The 27,022-nt window shown below is 35.3% G+C and overlaps 2 protein-coding genes across 4 annotated transcripts; one reads left to right on the top strand and one right to left on the bottom strand.

The window, feature by feature from the left end:
• Positions 1-932: 932 nt before the first annotated feature.
• On the top strand, positions 933-4,649 carry LOC101247483 (uncharacterized). 3 transcript variants are annotated; one of them, XM_010317847.4, is made up of 11 exons: positions 933-1,112; positions 1,225-1,296; positions 1,548-1,652; positions 1,726-1,842; positions 1,941-2,465; positions 2,551-2,906; positions 3,001-3,100; positions 3,186-3,245; positions 3,416-3,499; positions 3,618-3,734; positions 4,088-4,649. In XM_010317847.4, the coding sequence occupies exons 2-11, from the start codon at positions 1,237-1,239 to the stop codon at positions 4,388-4,390; spliced, it is 1,827 nt and encodes a 608-aa protein (XP_010316149.1). In that variant the 5' UTR covers positions 933-1,112; positions 1,225-1,236; the 3' UTR covers positions 4,391-4,649. The 3 variants fall into 3 exon arrangements, 2 of the variants coding, with proteins under 2 accessions (XP_010316149.1, XP_004232044.1); XR_739586.4 differs by having other exon boundaries at positions 978-1,296; positions 3,596-3,734; XM_004231996.5 differs by having other exon boundaries at positions 982-1,296.
• Positions 4,650-5,314: 665 nt separating this feature from the next.
• LOC101247774 (uncharacterized) lies at positions 5,315-26,431 on the bottom strand. Its single transcript, XM_010317848.4, has 24 exons — positions 25,749-26,431; positions 25,545-25,654; positions 23,785-23,950; positions 22,670-22,770; positions 22,494-22,566; positions 22,260-22,395; positions 21,610-21,770; positions 20,343-20,467; positions 20,170-20,269; positions 18,049-18,145; positions 16,908-16,959; positions 14,838-14,939; positions 14,610-14,756; positions 14,350-14,512; positions 14,010-14,237; positions 13,776-13,930; positions 13,496-13,624; positions 13,271-13,388; positions 12,929-13,124; positions 11,953-12,064; positions 11,403-11,557; positions 8,993-10,403; positions 7,306-7,500; positions 5,315-6,067 (listed from the first exon to the last, which is right to left on the bottom strand). The coding sequence occupies exons 1-24, from the start codon at positions 25,879-25,881 to the stop codon at positions 5,597-5,599; spliced, it is 4,836 nt and encodes a 1,611-aa protein (XP_010316150.1). The 5' UTR covers positions 25,882-26,431; the 3' UTR covers positions 5,315-5,596.
• Between the last annotated feature and the right edge of the window lie 591 nt (positions 26,432-27,022).

The raw sequence follows: 27,022 nt of genomic DNA, 5'->3' as shown, positions 1-27,022 counted from the left end.
TATATGAATTACTTTATTTATTTAATATTTATTTTGAGCGACGATCGATCTTTTATTATAATAATTCTATAAAGCTCTTAATAATAAAACTTACCATATGTGTTAAAAGTTCAAAGTAAAAAATTGCACCTGACCTTCACTTTCTTCGTCCATATGTTTTGTTGCTTTATTTTCTACTGACATAAGTGGTCCGTTCCTTTCCTCTTTTTGGACTCATTGTTTTCTGTTATTCATTTATTTATTTATTTCTTACTATACGTCCTTATTGCTTGATCGAACAGGCACATAATTTAAGAAGTATACAAAGATTTGTCTAGTTTAAAAATAAATAAACTTTTTTTAAAAATTATATATTTTTTGCTAAATAAGTGAAATACGATATAGAACATCTACAAATAAAAAATAATTTATTTATAAAGCTTATTAAAAAGGAAAGTGTGTCGAGGGAGAGTAGTAATTTAGAATTTGGGAAGCAATCTTTTAATCTTATACAATTAGTACTACTAATTTAAAACTCATGTATATGGTAAGGATAATTAGATTTTTTTTTGTTAATAATCTAGTCGTTAATTTTATTTATGCTTTACTAATTCGAATTAGATATTTAGCACAAAATATATCTTTTTTCATATACTGAAACTCAAGATCTCTATTTTAAGTTTTTAGCCATTCATCTCATCTATCACATAGGAAGGAAATAGATGAATATAACCTTTTATTTAAGAAAAAAATAATAATTTAGCAAAGGCATTTTTTGATGTAATTTTTGTAATTCTTATATTAAAAAACAAGATATTCCTTTGCATAAAACTCATCGATAGTAGGTAGCTATTATTAGTATGTTACTCACTACTCAAGCTGTTTCCACTCCAATAATTGGATGAATAAGAGAATATATATTTAAAAAAATCATTAAGCACTATTCATTTTTTGAATGATTTTTTTGCCTTTAAATTTAAATTAATCAAATTATTATCGAAGAAAAAAAAAACAAAAAAACACAGAGATGCTTCCCACTCTGTTTCTAGTTCCCCAATCCCACTACTCTCTTTTTTTCTGTAACACCCTTTAACTTTCCCGCTCTCTCTCTATCTCATGCTTGTGCTTTTTATGTATGTTCGTTCTTCTTCAACCTCTCTGAATTTCTTATTCCTTTTTATTCTTTTATTCAAAATTCATCTGAAATTTACCGTGAAAACTTCGAAACCACCATTTTCTTACCAGATTTTGAAGAAAATGAACAATAGATTCCGACAGCCTCCACACCCCAAAAAAGTTGCTTTGAATCCTCAAAAGGTGAATGAATTCTTCTACTCTTCTCTCTGTTGTGCTAACAACTTTAATTATGCTAAATTATTGAGATATTTCTCTTCTTTCTTGTCCCCTTTACTCTTTCTTCTTTTTCTTCCTTTATTTGGCCATTGTCTTTGAATAATACACAATCTGTACTGACAAAAGTTGTCATCTTTGGATCCAATTTCTGAATTGGACTCATATTCTCAATACCCCTTTTTAATTACTCATACAATTATTAATTCTTGATATAGGAGAAGAAGATGGAAATACAGCAAAACAAATTCTTGTCTGTAGAGAAGCCCAGAGTTAATCGGCGTCAAGCAGCTAAAGAGAGAAAATTAGCCTTACTACAAGATGTATACTTTATCTCAATTCTTTATATTCACAACATTTATTTTTTTCTGATTTTTTTCGCGTTCAAATTGGCAGGTTGATAAGCTAAAGAAGAAGTTGAGGCATGAAGAAAATATTCACAGAGCACTGGAAAGAGCTTTTTATAGACCTTTAGGAACTCTACCTCGCCTTCCTCCTTATCTTCCCAAATATGTTAGTACTTGTGGTTCAATTGAAATTTCTAATGATTTTTTTTTTTCGCGTTTTCGTTCTGGAAATATTGAGTTCAGTTGAATTGATGAATAATGCAGACATTAGAGCTTCTTGCTGAAGTAGCTGTTTTGGAAGAAGAGGTGGTCCGGCTTGAGGAACAGGTTGTTAATTATAGACAAGGTCTCTATCAAGAAGCAGTTTCCATATGCTCAAGGCGAATTACGGATGATAATCATTTGTCTGATCCATGCCCTCAGTTACATGGTAAAGTTTCTAAGCAAAGACATTCAAGATCATTTTCCATGAGTGAAGTCAATCTCGGATCATCCGTGCCACACTCATCTCTTTGTCTAGATAGGAGTGCTTCAAGTAGAAAGTTGTTTCTAAAAGAATCAGTGTTTGGTAGCTCCAGAATTAGCTATGATGTAATATCAAATAGCAGACAAGCTGTTATGAAGAGTTGCAATGACTCATTGATAGATGGCCTACGAAAAGAGAATCACTCGGCTGAAAGTTGTACTAAGGATAAGCCATCTCCACAGAAGCAAGTGATAAAGACTTCGTTAGTAAGGCCTCCAGTTAAGCCTGAATCAATCAGCAAAATAGCAGATGTTAGGGTCCAGGTATAGACCATTCGGCAACCAGCAAGAAAGTTGGCATTTGATGCTTCACATGCCAATTGATCTTAATATAGTTCTATCTGTTCAGTGCAGGGTTGCAGAACAGGCACAAGAGAGCTATTTAGCTTCTTTAGATGAACGAGAATCGGAAGCTGAAAGCACAGAAAACAAAATCTCTGAAGACATTTTGAAGTGCTTGTCTAGCATCTTATTAAGGTTGAGCACATCTAAAGGGAAGATAACAAATCCAGAATCTTTTCGCTCTTTAGGAGCAAAAGTGTTAAATGAAAGCAATGGGGAAAGGGAGTTGCAAGATCCGTATTGCATTTGCTCGGAACTAAGGAAGCAAGATATTGGCGAATACAGATATATACTGAACATTGATGCTAACTCTGTTAATCTAAACCGGAAAATGAATGCTTCGTTTCTGATACACAGACTTAAGTAAGTTCTAGTCTATCTATCATTTTCTAGTAATTATGATTAAGGAGTCTATATATTTGCATGTCCTTAATGTGTCTTCCATTTTGAACCGAAGGATTCTCCTTGACAAGCTATCATCTGTGAAATTAGAGGGTTTGACTCATCATCAGAAGCTAGCATTCTGGATAAACACATACAATTCCTGCGTGATGAATGTAAGAGGCCAATGTTTTACCCAAAAGTTCAAGTAACGTTATACTCTGACTTAAGAAATAATTCCTTTTGTCACGAATCTGTCAGGCATTTATAGAGCATGGTATCCCGGAGACTGCTGAGCAGATTGTATCACTAATGCAGAAGGCAAGTTACTCAGTGATTATAATCCATGCTTCGTATATTAATAGTTGATCCATTAATACACGTTTCTCCTTTGTAATGGATCAGTTAAAAGTATATGTGGAGTAGGTTTTCCTGATACTGTGGCAAATGAACTCCGGAATCTATTTAACTTTCTGAATGAATTTCAACAGGCAACAATTAATGTGGGAGGGCATTTTCTAAATGCAATCATGATTGAGCACTTTATCTTGAGGCTACCGTACCACCTAAAATATGTAAGTTACCTTTCGATGTTCCTTAATCTGTTTTGCAGTTGTGTGAGCTTAGAGCAATCCTTTTTGAATTTTTCTTTCATTCAACAAACTCTTAAGCTATTTTTCCATCACTTGAAAGACCTGTTCAAAGTCAGCAAAAGACAATGAGCTGAAAGTTCGGAGCGTTTTTGGCTTGGAGTGGTCTGAACCTCTTGTCACATTTGCACTCTCCTGTGGAAGTTGGTCCTCCCCTGCAGTAAGTTTATCGACCATTTACTTTTTACCTTTTCAGTTTTTGCAAAATCATAGGCTTGACAATTCATTTTCCTGAGCTGGAAACTTCAAAAAGTATAGCTTTCTGAATGTCTACAAACAGAAATGACGCCATTTCACATATTAAGAAGTAAAAAAACATAATGGTTGAGAAAAGAATTCTGGCAAAATTAAAGAAAAAGCATTGTATAATGAGTCGGTTAATCATTCATCTCCTGAAGTAATTCTAAAATCGTATGTTGTGATCTTTAAACTTGGTGTTAACATAATGTTTCAAGTCTTGATATTATGTCCAAGTAATTCTAATTGTATGTTGTGATCTTCTCTATACTGAAGGTGAGGGTTTACACTGCATCTCAAGTTGAGACTCAGTTGGAAACAGCAAAAAGAGATTACTTACAAGCAGCAGTTGGTATTTCAGCAACAAATAAGCTCATTATTCCCAAGTTGTTGGATTGGTATCTTCTTGATTTTGCAAAGGACTTGGATGCATTACTAGATTGGGTGTGCCTCCAGCTACCAGATGAACTTAGAAATCAAACTATGAAATGCCTCGAGAGACGGGGAAGAGAACCCCTTTCACAATTAGTTCAAGCAATGCCTTACAATTTCAGCTTCAGGTACCTCATACACCAATAAGATATTCTCATGTGTCTCAGCTTCCACAAGTTCCAGAGTACTTGCTCAGAAGACGGAATAACATTTCAGAGGGAAGTGTTAATGGAACAAAGTATAGGATTGTAGCAAATTTAGTTTATGAAATTCTTTGTATCCCTTAGACACCTAGAGTTCATAAACTCGACGAGATCGTTATCTCTAGAGTAAGCAAAAATGTTGCTTGCTGAAACACAAGATTTGGAATCAGAGTATATGTGATATGATTACTTTGTAGATTGAATTCTGTAGCCAAGGTTGTGTTTCATTCGACTACTCTATTTTGGTCAGTGCCATAGTATATTGCTAGAAGAGTGTTTCGCTTGACTCTGATAAATATAAAAAATAACTTTAATAAGTTAAGAAGTGTTTGACATGGAAAAAAATAACTGAAAATAAGTCCAAAAACTGAGTCTTCCCACCTATGTTATATTTTTTTGACTTAAAAGTTATTTCAGTTTGACTTTTTATTTTTAATTTAAATAAGTCAATCTAAACAGGCTCTTACTTTTTATTTGTATTCTATAATTTTTCAGATATTTTACAAGAAAATTTGTTATACCTATTCTGTAGTACTTTTTTAGAGTCTTGGAAAATGTAATTTTATTTAGATGCATCAATGCTGTTACTATAAATGCAGCGATCTATTTTTCGTCATGATGTATGTTCAGGGGTATTTTAGCTTCAGATTGTGTTAAAAGGAACAAATTATGGAGATCATCTTGTGCAGTTATAGCAAGACAAGGCACCATAGTAACATCTATACAATGGTTGTAACAACAACAAGTATATTCCGTGTAAGCTCAAGTGGCACATGGGAATATAGTCATTGTAGACCTAAATAACAAGATCCAAAGAAATCAGTGTTTACAAGGACTAACATCTGTGGGAAAAATAAACATCATGATATGTTCAAAAAATAACATGTATTTAAAGAGAAAAAACCACACAAAAGAACACCCGCCGCTAATAGCAAAATTTTCTACAGGAACTGATTGCTGGAATTAGTTGCACACGGCCAAACTAGACATGGGAAACGGAGGATAGGAAAATATGATGTGGAGGGAACAAAAGAACACCAAATACAAAATGGATGATTACACTATGTACAAACAATTGAACTATGCTAATGCCAACACCACAACCACCAAGACCAGAATTTCTGAGGAAATTTTGTTTCAACCGGTAATTTCAGCCAAATGGAGAGGGAACAGGAACCACAAGTGCATCCGATCTTTTAATGCTACCCATACCACAAATAATACAGCCAGGTGATGACAGAGCAGAGAACTTGGCTCCACATAGATCGCACACATCATAACCAATGGTTGATAGACGGCTAAGCGTAGCAGCACAGAACTGGGATGGATCTTCTTGTGGATCAATTGACTTGTTGGACAATCCCCTTTGAACACATATGTCAACTAAGCTCCTCAATTCGTCTTGCTTGCCTGGAGGCGCCTTAGATAATAGAAGTTCAAGCATCTGCTTGGAATAGCCATAATTTTGTACGTCCATGTTCCTCTTGATAGCAGTTCGAATACAATTTATCCTGTGCTTAGCGAGAAGAGGCAGTGAACCCAAGTGTCGAGACAATCGTGCCATTTCATCCTTTGCACTGATTGCACTTGGCCCCTGAACTCTTTGCAGTCGGCTGATTTCCTGCAATGAAGTGACAAAGGACTCTTAGATGCCATTTGGCCATTGAATATTTTTTACTTCTTTCTAGAGTTGAATTTTGGAAATAATGTTTGGCCATAAAATTTCGGAAAAATTAGGAAAATTACCAGAATTTGAAAAACACCGAAAAACTGACCTTTTTTGTACTGCAAATCACTATAAAAAAAATAACTCTAATTTCCAAATATCATTTTTCACTTTGAAAACAAAAACCTTTTTTTTTTTTTTCAAATTTCACAATTTTCATGGCCAAACAGGCTGAAGCCACCCATTCAAACAAACAAAACCTTGAAATGGAAACCAAGTAATATTTGTTCAATATTGCTGTTGGCTAGTAAATAAAAGGTTCTCTTCAGCAATGAAGCTTAGATTTCAACCTAAGTCACCCATACACCGATAAATACATCTCCCCTTCCCGCTCCTCTCTCTTTAATCATCTTACCTGTTTACAAAGGCTATCTCAAACTACGTCCTGCATATGATGTAGGGACAAAACATAACTAGCTAGTGGGTTTGCTACATTAAATTCTAATGCAGAAAATTCTATTGAAAACAGCTGCATTTTGGGATGAAACATAAAGAACAGAAAAGAAGGGTTAGCTAGACTCCTACTTTTCTTATAGAGCTAATTGCGCTTTGTTCCTTGCAAATTCTAAATTTTAATCCATATTTAACCTTCTAAAACTAAGAACCTGTTTGGATTGGCTTAAAAGTGGCCAAACCTACTTTTACGTCATTTTTAGCTTTTGGAAATGTTTGGCAAAGTTATAAATGACTTTAAAAAAAGTTTTAAAGATAAAAGTAGGTACTCCTCTACATATCATTTTTTAACTTAAAAGTTACTAAAGTTGACTTTTAAAACGTTACCTTTTTTTTAAGTTCAACCAAACGGACTCTAAGAGTACAGTTGAGCACTTTTGGTATTTCCGCTAACAGATCTCTGTAAATATTCAATTTTAATCTCAAGACTAGTGGTATTAATTCAACCCACATGGTGAAGTAGTCTATAGTGGTGATAACAAAACGGTTATCTTGAAATATAAAAAGATGTCAATATCAGTCCTTAATGTTAAAAGAAATGAAGCTAGCAACTTGTATTAGGAACAGATTAGATTCACTTGGTAACTTCTAATGCAGTAGTCTACAAAGAAAAGACAGAAACATGATGAGGCAAACCAAAAAAGTAGAGACTGTAGCTATTTGGTAAAGGATTAAGGTACCTGAAGCAGAGTGACTGCAATTTTGTATTGTGCACATATTGTAGCTTGAGCTTTTATGTCAGCTCCACGAGATTGATCCTTAGCCAATGCCAAGAAAGCTTCATCAAAACAGGATAATGCATCTGGCAGCTGATTTTGCTCAAGATGGGCAAGACCAGTCTTGAAGCAAAGTGGAGCAACAGCCCCACGAGGAACCTATGACAAAGAAAAATGCAAATTGTAAGAAAATGATGAGGATTCTGACTTGGACATATTTTACCACAAGACTTTTAAGTTTCAACTGATACTAGTGCTCAAGGACCTCCTCAATGGTTGTCAGTAAATCTTTGTCGTATTTAGTTCCTTGAACCTCCATGCAAGGAGAAGATTTTAGAGAAAATTGTTACCCCCCCCCCCCCCCCGTTTCAAAAAGAATGTCCTATTTTCTTTTTAGTTTGTTAAAAAGGTTGGCAACACTTTAACTTTAACTTTCCACGTGGCATGTTTAAAACCACAAGATTAAAGGGCATTTTGGTACATTTGACATAACTTTAATTTAGAACCACAAGATTAAAAGTCTTCTTTCTTTTCTTAAACTCCGTTTCAAGTCAAACTAGGTCATTCTTTTTTAAATGGAGGGAGTATTCAAAAGCTCAAAAAAATTCTGTTGTATGTAATCATATAGCAATAGTTCATAGGTCTCCCTAGCTTCATCAGTTTCTTCCGCGGACTTATCCACAATTCCTCACTTTGGAGCAACATTGCTCCTTGTCCCTCTTGGCAAAGTGATTTTCCTCTTATTTCTTCTGAAGTGAAGCACAAATGAGCATATCACCAGCAGCAGTTTGGCCTATCTGTCTTTTGTTTTTTGTCAGACAGTGAAGTAGAATCCACCCATTAAGAAGGTTGAAACCCTAAATATATACACCTTAACAGAATCAGTATGCTCGTTGCAGTTAAGCTTAATTATCTATCTTCTTAACCTTTGACTTCAAATTTCTTTTCCCTAATCCATCACTTGTCTAATCCTGACTTGCAATGATACAATCCAAAAACGAAGGATTTCTTGTAGCACTCAATTTTCTCAGCATCCTTGCATCTTATAATACAAGGGATTTCCCTTTACTAGGCCAAATCAGTCACATGAAGATTGGTCAAATTAGACTTAGGTAAGGTAATTGATTTTTCGAAAGCACACAAATCCATATCCGAGGAAGCATTATCTTTTCCCTTACTAGAACGCTCAATATTCAACCATGAACTGTGACAACAGATCACTGAACATCAGCAATTGAGGAAGGGTCCTGACGCCTCACTGTACCTCCTATACTCCAGTGAATCAGAAATATCAACTAATAATTACATAACGGCCTCACCAACTTGGTGAAGAATCTGATGACAAAACCCAACACTCTTAGATATATAAATAAGCCAAGCTATCTGTGCTTTAATTTTACAGTTACCACAAACCCAAAGCAGCCCTACAAAATTCTTCATGCGCTATTATAACGTATATGGCATTCAAAAGGCCAATTTTCGTTCTTATGTGCCAGCATTTGCACATAGAAAAAACAAAAATGTTAATGATTACCATCAATCTTCCCATTATTACTAATGATTAGACAAGTTCAATATGAAGGCAGGAATTGGTCATAGTTTGGTACCATCAATTTCCTAATTATTTACAAGAGTGGAAAAGAAAACTTACTTGTCCAGGACGCACAGCTTTTGGAGGAGAAGATGAGCGTGCAGAAGGTTGTCCTGAACCTGGAGCTTCAAGAGAACTGAGATCAAGAGGTTGATTGGACACGGGAGGGTTTGACATCTGAACATGAGGTTGCAGACCAGAAGGTTGAGCGAACTGCTGCGGAGGAACACCACCATCAGGAAGACCTACCACATCAAGTGAAACAGGTCGTTGAGTAGCTTGAGGGGGGACACCACCATCAGGTAGACCAACATCAACTGCAGATGCACCACCCTGGCTAGGTTGCATTTTAGTGGCTTCAGCACCTTGAGAATTTTGATCCAGCTTAGAAAGGTAAGTCCCAGGAGGAGGTAATGATGCCGCAACATGGACGGATGATATAGTATTCTGGAAGAAGTCCTCCGGAATGGGCCCTGCAGCAACTCCAGCACCCACTGCCTTAGGAGCAAGATTCGGCATAGATGCAGATTGTGTCAATGAATTTGTTCCAAAAGGATCAGCAGATGTTGAAACCACTGGAGCTGTGACTGACCCATTGGTTGCAGAAGAAGGTGGAGGTACAAGTAGGCTAAGTTCTGGGGATGAACTAGTTAATGATTTTGTTCTACTAATCGGCAGGCCCAGCTGTTTTGTGGCTTCTTTTATCTTGTTCACATCCACTGTAGCAGATGTCACAGGTTTGTCTCGAATTCTTATGTGTAATTTTTTTGTTTTTGATGTTTCTTCTTCATCACTGCTGGTACCGTCAGCAGCAGACCCATACAGTGATTTCTTGAATTCTTCTTCTGCTTTTGTTTGCTCATCTACCACACCAGAACTGGCAACTATCTTGCCAAGGCTTTCTAGTCCCATTAACATTTCACCCTCAGGCAACCCTTTAACCTGGTTAGCTGCCGATGCAGCTAAAGATTTTTGAGGCTCATTTGCCTTGTCTTTAGCATTTTCAGCTTTGAATGCCTTCACCAAACTATCTTCTCTCACTTCCACGATGTTACCTCTTCCTTTTATCAAACCTAGGTAAACACCTATGTGATCCGTGACAATTGATGGAATTGTGCCATCATCGGTTCTCATGTACGGCATCACCTCAGCAGCAAGCTCCCACTGAGGAATGCTCTTCAGATTGGTTGGTGTCTTGATTTCCCAATTACCACCACCCCATTCTGATCCTTTAGGTACCATACTTTCAGCTGCAAAATTTGCAAAGATACCTTGTGTCCACCCAGTTGAACGCACCCGAAGGATCCTTTCACAATACCGTCGTAATTCTGAGTCAGCACTTTCATCTTCTAGTTTCTGTGCTAGTCGCCGCATAGCACTTGGGTTAAGGTGGCATATAAATAGGTCAAGCAAGCTTTCATAGTCTGATATGACTTCAAAAGTTTCTTTAGCATTGTCAAACTGAGCATATCTGCAAACATATTATAAACATAAGAATGAATACTAAAAGATGCTGAAAGCCTGAAACAAGAATGTGCATATCAAATTTTGCATGAGTCTCCTGGAAAGTTATCTAAAAGTTGGACATGTAAAAGTATGGCAAATATAAACTTAATGGACGACATGGATGGAAAGAAACTGCAAACATCACCAAAATAGAAATTGTATCTTATTAATTCACAGCAGACCACTTTTCCAAACACATTTTAAAGCAGCACAATCTCCACCATGGTCAATGATAGAACAGTTCTAATTGAGGAACACTCAAAAGTAGCAGCATTTTAAAAACCAAAAAGTAGCTGCTACTGTTGTCATATTGGCATATTAGTTTTACCCTGAACCTAGTCTCACATTTCTGTCATATTACCTATCCTACTGAATCAAAAAAATGTCACACTATCCGTCTCAAATATTTGAACAAGCTATCCATGTAGTTTAAGACATAGGCAAAGAGGGCTGGCATCAAAAAGTAATGGAACGTGCTCTGACAAAGACTTTTTATATTCTGATCAGTTAAGTGCATAAATTAAACCGGAGGAATTGTTGACCGACAAACACAAAAAAGACACGAAAGAATAAGATATCAATTTGCATGGCGTAAGCATGTATATAGAGCACGTCAAAAGAACAAAACCAAATAGATCTGGTCCAAAATATATAAAAAAAAGAAAGAGAAAATGCTAGTAATGAAACTTTAAAGATCCAGACACGATTCTCTACAATTTATATAGAACTTATATGCACGGTTTCTTGCCACCACATTAATAGATTTTAATTTCACAACAAAAAAAGAAGCAGATGTCACTATTTAATAGAAGTGATGGGAAAAAATCTACTCCACGTGCAAAACGGTTATATAGTTTAGAAAATAGTTACTACATGCAAAATAAAGAGAATGTAAAGCTGAAAATTGTAGGAAAAATCCAAACAGGTCAAACACCAAAGCCGAAATATTGACATGATTACATACTTTATACAAGCATATCCCAACTGGCGGAAGCGCTGGAACAAATGTGAAGTTGGGGGGCATCTTGGATAATCTCTTGAACGCAAAAATTCGTCCTTTAAGACAGACAGTGCAGTAGAAAATCGGAGGGCCTTGATTGCATATGTACCTCTCAATACCTACTCAGGTTAGCAAATATTAACACAAAGACAATGCATACTTAACACTACATATTGTTCTGCATACAGTTGTGTGTTGAGGGAAGGTAAAGTACTAATGAGTTATTTCAAAATTTTGAAGTACATCTGGAGAAAGCAAAAGTGATGATGTACTGCAACCTTCCCATCCACTTCTGGAGGGCTTCAAATGCTAGCTAACATGGTGGGGGTATCTAACACTCCACATTAACTTCAACTCCACTTCATAACCAAACAAGAGAAGTAACTCTTATCCATAACAATTTTTTTCTTATTCATAAATAACTTTTATCCACTTTCACTTCCCTCCAGTCTCTCCTCCTCACCTCAAACAAGCAAAAGATGAAAAACAAAGGAAGTTGGTAAATAATTTTTACCTGAGTGAATTGTGGGCCTGACTGGGATAATGAAACAGCAAGATCACCACAAACTGGTGGACCTCTAGCAAGTATGTCAAGAGATCTAGGAGTTATTCGTAGACTGTCAAACCTTCATATAGAAAAAAACAAAAACTGTCAAATATTCTTGTACCAACAGGCTTTTGTGCAAGCACTCGTAGTAAAATTACAACCTAAAATCTACAAGAAAACTGCCATCATGTCGAACAAGTACCTTCCTCTCCCATTTTAATTTAACTACTAAAGAAATCTGAATATACACACTAAGATATCTGAAATATATACATCTTTAAAATCTTTTGATAGATTATACAATATCCAAATTCCAAGAATGGAATGAAATGGGCCCAGTTGGAGACTGACTAGTTTGGGTTTGAGAATATTGATTGATTTCTGAAGGATCCCAAGTTCCAAGAAGACCTATGACCATTTTTTTTAGCAAAACATGTGGAATCTAGTAAAAATTGAGTTCTTCAGAATTGTCGCATACAACAGATTATCCCTTCTCCTATTTTCAGATCTTTCACATTCACAATCCACTGAAATTTACTAAATACAGTTCTCAGCCTGCTATTCAATTCTTGCCTCTTTTGGCAGTTGACCAGATACACCATAAAATTTAGACCTCATAACCTCCACCAAAGGACAACATTAATGATTAAAAAAAAGCATGTCGCTATGATTAGCTATGTAACTAACGAAGTATTTAAGCAAAGGTGATTCATTTGACAAAGAATTCAAAAAACAAAAATTAAAACTACTTGAGTCAATACCTACATTTCCTGGTTAGCGATATATTATAAATGTTAACACCAAGAAAGAACTAAATAGTACAATCAGAACAAACATTTAAGCAATAAGAAAGAAACTAAAGATGCCACACTAAAACCGTTAAACAGTTTTTTTCTTTTTTGAAACTGGTAACTTAAAGGGAAAAAAATTGTAGAAGGAAAACCTTGAGGTTATCTGATATAGGATCTCTGAGAGGTCAAGCTTCTGTTCAAAATGTTGTTGCATTGTTGAAAACCCAACAAGGAGAGGTTCAAGAAGTCCAACAAGGCAGTTTTTGATTTCAACCCCTTTCTTTTGCCTAGGATTTATATCTGTAGGGTTAGCAAGCAGCAGCCGATCATTCAAAGCTCCAAGCAGTACTGCACAAGGAAGCCAGGCAGGGTAAGTAGTTAAGCACCCAAGGTTGCACGAAAAAAGATGTAGCCAACAGAAAAACAAATACACCAGGATAGCTCCAAAAATGGAAACATGTACATGCAGTTTGGAGCAAGAATTAAGTATCCACCTGCATTAGGCATGCTAATTGAAAGTATAGTCCTCACTTTGCCATCCCATCCAAGCACACTAACAGCAGTGGCAGTTGAAAAAAGAAGTGCAGGCCCAAGCCATAGAATAGATCTATAGTATCCAAAAAGTTAAGTATCCAAGCAAATATAGAATAGCCTACAAGAAAGATAGTAAAGAGGCAATAAAATAACTGGAACAATAAAAGGAATGCATCCAAGGATATTGAAGGAAGTCCTTTGTCAAACTTAGTAGAACTGCATGCCAGTATATCTAGATCTGCTGAAACAATAAGCACCCTATGTGTGGTCAATACACCAGCAACGTAGCCCCTGAGAGTTTCTTGCCATTGCACCTGGAAAAGTACATACTTGAGAATGAAGTAGTTCTTGGGAGAGAAGCCATAATAAACAGGAACGGGACTCAATAAGTGCAGTTGCTAATTCTTGTATTGGAATTTCGTTAAATAAGACTCAATAGAGAGAAACATAACCTGAACCATTTACCTGGAGGACAATCTCATTTACTTTCAATTTGATAAATTTTCTTCCTTCTGCTTTAGTTGATATGTAATGACCATCAGCATTTGAAAGGCGGTAATTTTGAACCAGTTTTACTAAGCCAATCTGATCACCATGGGAAGCAAATACCAAAGTTGATTCTACATAATCAAAATATTCGGATCAGGATTGCCACAGCAGATTACATAATACATTTCATGAAACCCCTTCCTCACATACCTATTGGAGTTGAGAAGATGCGATGAACTTCAGTTTCGAACATAAACTGCATTGGACCCTTACTGGTACCATCAGTGTCAGTAGACTGGTTTTGATCAATTGCTCCATTCTTTTCATCTAACACTTGCAGAGCAGTTCCAGGCAAAATATACAAGGACAGCCCAGTCTTATCCTCATCAAGAATTGCATAATGATTCTCATTAGGCCCAATAAAGGCAGCATCTAGACCTGGAACATGGCAAAGGAGATAAACTCATCAAGTATCAGAATAATGAGCTATGGCGGAACCTGTTTACATATTAAGAAGCCAAAACTAAAAGCTCTGATAGACGGTGAAAACCTTTAATCGTAGTTCCTTTACTATTAGCAAGTTGGGTATCTGTATTTTCCCAATAAAGAACCACTTCATTTGTAGCGCCACTAAACTCATAAACGATGAGGAATAGGTGCTGCTTTTTACCATAAATGATGTACTTTGGATGAAATTCTACATTTCCAGGAATCTGTAAGAACAACTAATTTGTCAGTTTCAAAAGTGTAATAGTACTGTTGAAATATACTGCTTCAACATACTAACTGAAAACAATAATTAGGTAATACCGATGGGTAAAGCTTCTTGTAAACATTTTCTACTCCAGAAGACAGATTGTATGCCATAAGGTTTGAGCCTTCTACATAGAAAGTCCTGACAGGATAGTGAAGAACTCTGTTCTCTTTATTGAAAAAATTTAGATCCAGATGAAATGGCTGCACAAGATAGCTAATTAGAGATATGTCAAGCAAAACAATGTGAAGAGGGCAGAAACTTAAACAGTTGATAATAATTACCTGACAAACTGGGACATCTCTCAAATAATGTTTGGTATCCAGAATTGTGATGAGAGGTAACCGGGAAATTGGAACAGTTTTTGCATGACCTTCCATAAAATGCTGCCAAAAGAAGTTCACAAGGTGACTTTTTCTTATAAATATTGACTTCTTGCCTCAAAAGGCAAGTTAGTGTTAATTTGACTTTAGAGGATGTTCTTCAGAGGAATGTACGCTTTGAACAATGAAAACCAAAGTGACCCCAGTGAAACGTAACTGGTTCTTCAAATTCAACTTTGAGGCTTTCAAGTAATGTCGGAATTATTTGCATATTGCATGCTAAAATTAGTTATTTTATTGCAATTCGTCTATGATAGAACTGATTGAATATTTGGATTTTTTTTCAATTTTGTAAACTATGCACTTCATTTCTACTTTTTTGCTTCAAGCCCCATAGACCTTTTAGCTTTTTTGGTAGATTTTTTGTGCTTTCACATCTAAAAATAATGTCCTAAACAGCGCACAATCATTTCATCTGTAATGCAACAATTAGATTCAGCAACACGATGAAGGTCAATTATTGAGTTGATGATATGATAAGACTGACCTATACACTCTACGTATAAATAATATAGCTTGCATGAACGACCAGTCAAATCTAGTTCTAAAGTTTTTTCATGTGAGTGAAATAAATGGTATAATTGATGGCATTAAGTAGATGCAAAATTACAAATGATGTTACATTAAAACTGAGTTAGCTCCATAGTATAAACAGTCTACTCTAGGATCAGGGAGCTAACAAGATGCAAAAAATTATCATAATTTACATGGTATACAAATTTCTACTAACACTTCATTCACTTATTATTTATAAAAAAGGACAATTTATTTCCCTGGTTGATAGTTGGTTAAAAACATAATTAAAATGTAAACGTGTAACATCTCTCATGCTTAAACTTTTAAATCAGGAGACAGATTCAATATGGTACTAGAGCTGGCACATCTTGTAAGTATCACTATCACACGTCATAAAATTCTCACATGATTGGCTCAAGAAAAAAGATAAACAGTATCAGAAGAGTTATTTTAAAGACATAATTACATAAAGTAATGTCTCGTTTTAAAAACTTTTAAATGAGAAGGTATATAGTATACACGATTCAATAAAACTCCATTTGTTTCTTAGAAACCTCATGAAGAAGTGTTGAAAGGCTCAGAGGTCATTCTTATAACTTTCTACTTTTCACTAAGATTCAATAAATAAAAAAACTAAAAGATATGGTGAAATTTGCAATACTTCAATCTTAACAAAATTAAGTGTACCTTCCCTCCTATTAGAATTTCCACATCGACTCTCTACACGATGTTGAACAATCATATCACCTAATGAGCTAATTTTTTGTGTTGAATTATACTCAAGGTCCATTTCCATTTTCTTAACATGGCATCATAGTCAAACTCATCTTTTCCTTGATTTACCCAATGTTGAACTCCCAAATTCTACAGTCCAACACTCCAGATGCCAATAATAAGATGAGCTAAACTTTTGGAGTAGAGTTACATCTAACAATCATTTTCTTAGCAACTCCAATGGATAAATATGAAGGAACTCCCTTTTACTTTAATATGTCATTACAAATACTTCCTGTTATAATAGTTTACCATCCCCAAATGCACATCAATAATGCCCTTCTAATTACTTGCCACCGCTGTCCTGCATATCTCCAACCCACTATTAGCTAGCAATGCAACTCCTCACAAATTATGAAGAAAGTTTGGTTTAACTGAAAATGATTCCATTATTTACTATCATAGAAAAGGCAAGTATTATTTTTCAAACAATCTACTAATCTCCTCAATCTTTTCTTTGATGATTATGGTGTGTGTGTCAGCTTGAATGCACCTTTGTTATTCCACAAGGTACATGCTACGTCCCACCAATACATAGGGTAACTTTGTCAACTGAAGTTTAGGAGGATGGAAAGAAATCAACTAGGATTTTTGTAGCCCCCTCAAATTTTAGGAAAGATCCATATAAGATAGGCCATACTTTCCAAAGAAAAAATTGTGAAACAAAGAGAAATGGCTTACGCTATAAAGAAAAGCCTTTCTCGCTATATCCGAAATTGTGAGCTGACTTTGTCTGACACAAGAAAATTAACCAAACATTAGTTGTAAAAACCTTCTGGCAACTCAATAGATAAGTAGTAAAATCGGAGAATTAAACAAGTAGACAACGAGAAAAATTAGCGAACCAACAAAAGTTTTCAAAGAGAAGTTAGTACAATTGCTATTTACTAATAAAGGTCAAGTATTCCACGTAATGTAATAGAGTTTCCAAAATGGTTAATATGACAAAAAGATAGGCTACACCCTACAAATAATGATTAATAACTAGGTTTCTAGTAGATGGCTGATAAACTGATTTGCAATATATATAATTAATAAATGGACATATGTTAAATGTATAATATGCACTCAGACTACAGAGGTGAGGATCGGGTGTCCTCAGGCTACAAGAGATAAATTAAGAATACCAAGTTCTTCAACCTCGCCAAAGATCAGTCAAGCAATACGATGAAAGATGTCTATAGCCTTACACCACCAAGAAGACAACAAAACCACTCTTATCACCACTTCTGTGGTGTGGTTATCTTTTTGGAAGTCAAGATATATTTTCTACTTTCTATTGACTCATGTGTATCTCCAATTGTATTTATCTAACGGTCACTTAAGCTTAGTTTAGTGATGAGGAATGCAATTTAACCCTTTCAGCATTACCTAGTGATGAGAAAGCACTTCATTTTTGGCATAAAGAAGAAAGCAATCTCCTAGTGCCTGTAACTGTTAGGATTTCATTTTTGTAGTGGAAGCAGTATCCTTAGTAGGTTTGATAGCTGCTCTGTAACTGTTAGGGTTTCATAGTTGGATCAGCTGCCCTTTCTCTCTGTATTTATAGTTTTAGCACTATCCTAGTGCCTTTTTCTTTAATACTCAAGTTATCATTCTCAAGGGAAAAAATAGTTACGTCATCCCTTGTCGCTTTTGAACAAAAAATTACCAACCCATCCTCCTTAGCTGAAAAACTGTGTAAATATGAATGTCCATAAGAACAGTTAGATAGTACCAACATTTTTTGATATACTTACAGGTCACAACCAGGGTATCCTGAATGTTACTAGTTCTGATAGAAAGTGAATAATGCTAAGGGCCTAAGGCTAAATTAACTCACCCTTTCAAATAATGCTCTTGCAGCTGCGCTTTAAGTTGATGATCAGCTAATATTCCGGATGAACCAAGGGCTGAGAGCTTTTCCTTCAAGACAGAGGCTGTTCAGGATCATGAAGTTAGAACAACAAGGTGAAGATACAGATCACTTAATACGGCAGTTATATCAATGTGATCACAATATCACCTAAAACCACTTTCAAAGTACATTTATTTCAAAACACCATATTCGGATTACATATTACTTTATTTTATTTTTGATGAAGTATTGATACTCTCGGGCTCCCCCTTGGACACATGCTATACAAAAGTAGAGAGATTACACAAAGTATAGTCCTCTAAAAAAAACACCATCATCTACACTAATAAGAACCTTGTATGATTGCACTAGAAGTTCACCAAACTCAGAAAGGAACATACTGATTGCATATTCTAAAGGAAAACAAAATAACAGCAATTAGCAATGCCTCTGCAGTATCCAATTGAAGACTAGAGAGAGGATAAAAGTAAAAACAATAAGGAAAAACAGGTGCATGTAAGCCTCAGCACACTCCTTCCCCCATCAACAACCCAAGATTTGTTGAGCACTTAAAACAGAATCAATTACATGCACTGAGAAATCGTTACAAATTCTATTATTTTCCAATATAATGCACACATAGCAATAACAACAGTACAACCGCATAAAAGAAGTTAGATAAGCTGATGGGATGAAAACTAGAGTAACTAATCGAATCAAGAGATTGTAGCCAATTCCAAAAATAATTTTCTTTGCAAAATCAAGCACATAGCAGCGATAACAGCACAGGCACATAAACAGCATTTCAGACACTGTATTTTTCATGATTAGGAAACTCTGTTAAATCATATAAAAAATGAAGCCCAGGTCCCAGAGAGATCAAATGAAGAGACAATCAATACTTGAAGAATATAAGACCTGACTTCATAAGCAAATCTGAATAAACCTTCATTGATTATATAAATGCTCTCAGTTTAAAAGGAAGGACTAATAGAACTTGAGACTTGCATGATAAAATGAAATCTATGATAGCTCCAACATAAGATATGGTATTGAAATCTTTGGAGAGGTGAAATAGCTGATAAATATAGGGAAATAACAGAGGGATCGAGAACTAGAGATGTCACTATGCCTTTTGGATGCAGACTGTGAAGAAACATACTGAAGGGATGGGAAGATTTTAATGAAAATATCTCATTCAAGGTAGGAAATGGAAAGAGAATCAATTTGTGGGAACATACGTTGTGTGGGGATAACTTACTGAAAATTGAATTTCGGAGTTTGTTCCGAATATCATGACAAGAAGACTTGACGATCCAACAAATTAGAACACTAGCGACTTTTTGAACTTTAGAAGGGATTTCCACGATTTGGAGGTGACTGAGCTTCACAGGTTGTCGGCCATTTTACACAGGCAAGTCATTTCATTTGATAACTCTGATGCTTTGCGGTGGGGTTTGGGGAATAATGGAGTTTTCTCTATGAGAAGCTTTTGGTTAGGGTTTGTATGATGCAATATGGACACCACATGTGCCGAGGAAGGTGTGCTTTTTCTCTCATCTGGCTGCTAGAGGGGTGATCTTGACGGCACAAAATCTTAGAAAGCAAAAGATTGTCAATGTCAGTTGGTGTTACATATACGTGGATCATTGTCTCCTACATTGTGTTTTTACCATGAGGTTATGGTGGACATGCTTTAGTGGTTTGGAACTTTTGGGCAATGCCAAATATTGTGGAAGACTTGATGTTTTGTTGGAGGACGAGAAGTAGGGCATGTAATGTGATTCCTCTAACGTTGAGTGGGTAGTTTGGAGATAGAGAAATAGAAGAGCTTTGAGGGGGTAGAGTTGAGTTTTACTCTGTACAGTAGTATCCCTCAGTCTCTTATTTTCTTTTGGTACACCCATAAAGTTCCTAGTTCTATAGAATAACAGGTGGACTTTGTAGAGAATCACGTCTTTTTTATAATTCTTTTCTTTTAGGTAATACCCATTGTATACAGCCAATATTGTGGCCATGTTAATAAATGAAATACATTTAACCTGATAAAAACAAGAAGATATGATATTGAAGAAGCACACAGCAAAATTCTTAGTTTAGAAATACCTGAAGATCCCCTTGCACCTTGCAAAACTGCAAATAATTGTTTCCTTCCATCCCTAGTAAAAGCAGCTCTATTTTTTCTATTGTCAGCACCAGTCAAATTCTGTAAACAAACACAGAAATGTCCTGAGTGTCAACACAAGTCGCAGGTATGTGACATAAATCGAAATGCTCACCATAAAAAGCAATGCAGATAGATTTAATTTTGGGTGAACTTCTAAAGCCCTGATTCGAGGAAGTGGATAAACTGCTTCTCCTCCTTGCTGAGATAGAATTCTCGGGATGTCAATGGATTCAATTGCTGCAACGAAGCAGTTATTTTATCAATACATAGCATCAACAGAAAGGATCACAAAGACACTTGTATAAAAGTAAATACAAACTCCTTCTGTCAAAGTTCAAACGTCAAGTACATATGTTGGAGTAGCAGACTAGCAGTAGAACCCAAACTCCACTTGTGAAATTTAACCGGGTATGTTGGTGTTGGTAGCAGTAGAAAAAAAAAGATATATACTCCATTTCAATTTATACAAATTATTTGACTGGGCATAGAGTTTAAGAAAGAAAAAAAAATTAAGACTTATGGGTTAACCATGACATTTTTTAGTTATAAGGCTTTTAAAACTTGTGGCCCTAAACATGCAATAACATTTGTGTGGCTATAAAAACTTCTATAAGGGGGTAAAATGGAAAATTGAGATGGAATCATACTTTTTTAGAATGAACAAATACGGCAATAGGGTCACATAAACCAGAGGGAATAGTAGTTATTGGTTGGTTCGATCCAGAAAATACAACATAATGTACTGAATATGACTTTACAAATGTATCTTGTATCTTCAAAGTATGTGAAGTTATGTATAAAAAATATTTGCAATTTATAAGTGGATAATACTTTCTGTTCTTCTGGATGTTCTCAAATAGAAAAAATAGCAACAAAAAAAAAAGAAAAAGAGTACTATTTGAGAACAAGATCCATGATGCGCAGTGTTAGTTCTAAATTTTGATCAACGGTTTGTGCATGTCATCCTTGCATAGGGGTCTCTCTATCATTTCAATTTTATTGGATGTCCCTGAAGAAATGGTAAAGGGCAGCCTGATGCATGATGCATCCAACATAATGCAAGCATCAATTGTTGATTCCCAGGCTCAAACTCGTGACATATAATTCACACTGAGACAACTTTACTGTTAGAATAGCTTTGCTTATAACCTCACCCAAAAAGAGCCTAAACTCTTAAATATGAGCTTTTTGTTTTTTTATCAAGCAAAATGAGTTTGCTCTTTGTCCTATTACAGAAGGAAATCCTTTAAAAAAAATCTTTACTCAAGACTCTTAAAACAATTGACGTACATTGGAAGCTCCTAATTCATGTCAAACAACTTCACCCAAAAGTGATCTCAAGACATTTGGGGGGGGGGGGGGGGGGGGGATTGAGTTACCAGCAGGCTCGAAAAAGTTTGTTTGCATGGATGGCTTGTTGGGATTCAGTACCACCCTTGTTTTCCACACCTGAATATTTCCATCCTTGGACAAAGTGACCAGCAATCGTAGCATTGGCAGCCAAGAAACTGATGTGATAGGTTGAGAACCTACTTGGGTACTGTTATTGCAAGCAAAAAATTAAAAATTATAATCCGTCAATGAGAAAGAAATGTAAAATTTCATATTTAATATCAGAAATTGGAACTTCTACAATTGGAATTATAATTTCCAGAGTTGGTTTTCCCAAATTTAATCAGCAAAATACATGATTCCAGAACCCATTCAGATATGATTTTTATTCAGCATTTCCATTCAGAATCCACGAATTATTTTTCATGCACATATTTCTTCTTAAGAAAACACACTTCAAAAGGAAAATGAGATCTTACTGAAAGCAATATAACTATTGAATAAGCTGAGCTGTCAGTTAGCTTTCAGAGAAGGAACCGCAACATTAGTCAGAAAATTCAGGGAGGAAGAACTGGTATATTGGTTGCTAAGGCCCTAAATTGAGCTAGATATGAGAGAACTTCAGAAAAATTAAGATCACGGAAATTGAAAAGAACGAAATGTAAAGTCAGCCATAGCTGAATTGTACATCACTTACATTCCAATCATCATAGGCCTTTCAGTTGATACATCCCATGCAAGAAGAGTACCACGTCTATCTCCAATAAAGAGCCATTCCAATGTTGGATGAAATGCAAATGCACCAGCACCAACCAGCTTGATAGTATTATCCACTATATATGGCAAATAAACAGGCTTTCGTGAAAGTTCCACTAAGTTCAAACTATCCAACAAAAAAGAGAATATCTTAAGAGACTTGTTCAAATCTCACATTGTAAAGTGTAGTGTACAGCATATGTATGGATGTTATAAGCTCGAATCAACCCTTCCGCGTAAGCTACATACTGAAATCAAAAGGGAGTACGAAAAGGTCAGATCAAATTGGCAGTCACAAACTTTGTTGGTCAATCATGAAATAGGAGGCTTTAATTGCACTAAACATGTTACCAGAACTGGTAGTCGAGGATGGCAAGCAAGATTAACGATAGGTTTCTTCAGGTCAGTCTTTATTTTTGTTGGCGCCTTCCCACCTTCCACAGTTCCAACAACTTCACAAGAAGAGAAATGGATCAGAAACGCTTGCAATAAAATAGCTATTCAAGAACAAAGAATTGCTCTGGAACTAGCATTTGACTGTAGAAACATAGCAAATGACAAAAACATTGTTTTTTAACATTGTGTTGCCTGTCCAACTTGAGCACACCTCGACTATTCCACCAGCTACCTGACCTTCCACCACCACAAGTACCATGTAACTTTTTCCATCGAGCAATAGATAAATGGGAAGAAATAATCCGAGGTTAAACCCTAGTCTCCAAAGTTCTGCAAACGAAAAGACTCTTCACAAACTCCCAAGTTCTGACTAAGTTTACCAGTGATCTTTTTTTCTTAAATGGGCTATGGGCATACAACAAAAGAATGATATGCAAGGAAAGGAGGCTGTTGTATTGCTCTTTCAGGGATAATACGCTTCAAAGCATGAGAGCAAAATCCAGAAGGACAAAATACATCATCAAGAAAACCAGAACAGAGAGACATGAAGGCAGAAGTAGTAAATGTTGCAGGCACTCGGTTAAACCACATAAAACAAAATATTAACGCTCCTAAGGAAATATGAAGATAATGTGGTAGCATTGACAAGAAAGAAGTATAGACTCGGCCATAATTGATGAATGACAGAGGACTCTTTTGAAATACATATCAGCATAACAACAAGCAGAAAAGCACAGGATAGCTAGTGCAGCTCTCAGGACTAACATTGCCGAGACTGCAATCCAACAACCACATTATACAAGAAACAACAACACCACACAACTCTGGTTTGCATTTGCAACTCCCAATAGCTGGATTACATCTCTCATGTCCATATAACCCATCACTTAGATGGTGAAATATCTATAATTAAACTAATAGCAATGGTGCTTTTATATAATGAGTAAATTTCTAACCAAGGACACATATACTAGGAGCATCAGCTAGAATTTACTTTTTAACTCAAACAATGCAACAAAAAAAAACTGCTTAAATATGAAATAGATGTGTGTACAGGCATGAGCTCCAACCTGTAACACTCATCCTACGATGGAAACCAAAAAATACAACAGGTTGAAGAGGAGTCAATGCAAGGTGAACTTCAGTATCAGAAGAAATGCGTTCGGTCCTTTTCTCAGGTGAATGTAAAACACATGTTTGCTCTGCATCAAAATCACACGAACGCATTGTACAATCCTACAAAAAGCAGTAAGCAAAATGAGTACAATTTTCCTAAATGCAAGATAATAGCATAACGAGTACTGATGACATCAATATCCGAGTTCAAATATCTCACTTAAGCTACGAAGAACGAGTGACATCATTGGAGCTTTAAATTCTACAGTAAGAAACAATTAAAATTCACCCTGAAACAATCAATCTTTACTAGCAAAAATGTATATCACAGACAAAAGAGGATAATAAAAATGCATACTAGCTTTATCTAGGGGTTTTAGAAATCTTATGGGAATATATGAACTCCTAAGGGAAAAGAGGATAATAAAAATGCATCCTTGCTTCCTTCTTTGTTGTCTTATACAAAAGAAACAAACAACAAAAAGAAGAGAAAATAAAGAATAATTACATATGATCGTACTTATGAAAAAAATTCTAGCAAGTTTGTTTTATAAGGGGAAAAAAGTCTATTACGAATAATCTGAGAAGCTTTATCCTTGATTTCAAGGTATCTAACTGCAAAGAGAGAAGGAACCTAGAGTATCATGAGCGATGTGAAGAACACTGTCTGCTTATGACAATGGCCAAAAGGGTAATAAGTTGGTCCGTTGTTACTATATTATATGATTAAATGAAACAAAAAAAGATTTTAAAGAACAATAACAGAAGATTACACAGTTGAAATTCAAAGACATGATCTTCCAGGATATAATAAATAACAAAAGGAACTTATCACAAAATACTTTAAAAACATAGAGATAAACACTGAATAACATAGAGATTCAATGTGCTGAAGAGTGAAGACAGTCTTTTCTTCTTTCTTTTTTTGGTTTAAAATTGCAAATATTTGAAGACAGTTGTTATATCACGCCTCAGTTCACTTATCCTTCTCTAATAAATTTTTTTCCTTATGATTCTTCTAGTAGCATGTCTTTTGTAGTTTCTTACTATGCCATACGAATCTATAGTACATACAGTTTTCTGTTGGTTGGTTGATGCAAGGAAAACAGGGATGTCTGAAAGTTGTCACCTCTCCAAGTTGCCATTTTAACTGTAGCCAATAAGATATCCTTCTATGTATAACAAACATCCTTTAGAATAAACTTTCACAACTTATCGGAGCCAATGCAAAAAAAAGAAAAGAGCTTTTTTTGTAAGCTCAAGAAAAGAAGAGCTAAATGAATAATATCTGATATTTTCATTCGAATGCTATATGCCAGCACCCAACCCTCGTCTCAAACGAAGAAAACTAAAGGTAATCAATTGCTCAGTGCAAATGGAAGTCTTTTGTGTTGTTGGATTTAATGATGACCCTTCCTAGGCAAACAAATTACTGATAAAACTTAAGCACTAAAAGGTTGCCAGTGTATCACCATTTAAAGCATTTTCTCATGGTTCCTCAACAAGTTAGAACTGAAAACCCATTAAACTATTCCCATCTTGGAAAGATGAAAATGTTCGGTTAATATTTTTGGGGATTCAAAGTTAGTACATGAGCCAATGCCACCACACTTAAGTTCATCGCAACTCCACTAGTTTCGAATGTAACAAGTGTTATCACTTGCAGGTTTTAACTAAAACTATTGAAATATTTGAAGATATTAAATGAACTAACCTCAAGAATAGCAATTACACAATGTCCACTTGTTGGACTATAAGCCATTCGAACAACAGGGGAACCAATGTCTATGGAAGCAATCTTGCTTCCGGTATATGCATCAAATTCTGCCCATTTAAAATATACTCAGCATCATCACAGAGTTAATTAACAGAACATAAAGCATATTAAAATTCAAAGCTGAAAATGAGAAGGATTTACCAATTATTTGGCTTCCCACGGCAACAGCGAGAAGCGCTTGAGTGGGATGAAATGCGGCGGCGTGAGGCTGTAACGACTTCGAACTCCGACCAACATGGCGGAGATCTAAATGCTGTAGAGTCGCCCACTCCATTGATCCACCCTAATTTAACTAACCTAGACCAATTTCAACTAAGAACACAACGATGAAGTGAGGTCTCAGATCCAGATCATGAAAATGAACGGATCAAAATTTTCAGATCAGATCCTGAAAAGCTTTGATGATGAAATTTAGTCTTTGATATTAATTAATCTACAGAAAAGGGGTTGAAGAGAGGAATAATCTGATGCGAGATACTTGCAAGATTGTAAAATTATCTAGCCATTTTTATTTGCCACAGTGTAAAGTACTATTTAATTAGAGTAAAGTAGCGCTGTTAATCGTAATTTTTATTGTTTAACACAACTCTGTTTAAATAGTAGCAGTCAAGGTCCAATGACGTATACTTAAAAAATAATATTTTAGTTTAAATCTAAACGAACAAAGAAACAACCAACATTATCCTGTTTTTCAATTGAAAAGTGGGTTGTCAGAACAAATTCATTGGAGAGACCACATAAATTTGTAAGTAATCAAGAAACATAAACACAGAAAACACATTGCATCAAAGAAGCGCCGGAATATTTATTTTTCTCCGACGTGTAAATAACTGGCAAGTGAAATGGAATGGCTGTATATATATAAACAGAGCCGGTTGCATAATTTGTACGCTCGCTTTTAACCGAAAGTGTGTCCGCTTAAGGTTTAAGCTAATTAATTGACAACTTTCACATATAGCAAATGTAAAATTTATATTTGTATGTTATAGCAATATTTGCATAAATGCATTCAATATCAAACATATAAATATATAATTCGTTATATATATACACAATTAAAACGAATTATATAAAACGAGAAAGAGAAAGAGACTTGGGCGGAGAATTGTATAAAAATAAAGTATATAAAATGAATTGTATAATCATAAGTGTATAGAATGATTATATACTATTTAAATTTGTATAAAATAAGAAAGAGAGAAAGACAAAAGAGACTTGGACAGAGAATATACAATTGAACCGAATTGTATAAAACGAAAAAGAGAGAAATTATATACAATTTGAATTTGTATTATACAAGAAAGAGAGAAAGACAAAAGAAACTGGGCAGGGAGTATTTTAATTGTATACTTATAAATGTATATGATGAAAATATATGTATTTGCATGTGTATATACAATTTTCTTTCGCTTTAT

This window comes from Solanum lycopersicum, chromosome 2 (assembly GCF_036512215.1).
Source record: "Solanum lycopersicum chromosome 2, SLM_r2.1".
NCBI classification, from domain to species: Eukaryota; Viridiplantae; Streptophyta; class Magnoliopsida; order Solanales; family Solanaceae; genus Solanum; species Solanum lycopersicum.
Note: the sequence above shows the minus strand (reverse complement) of the source record. Positions and strands in the feature narration are given on the sequence as shown.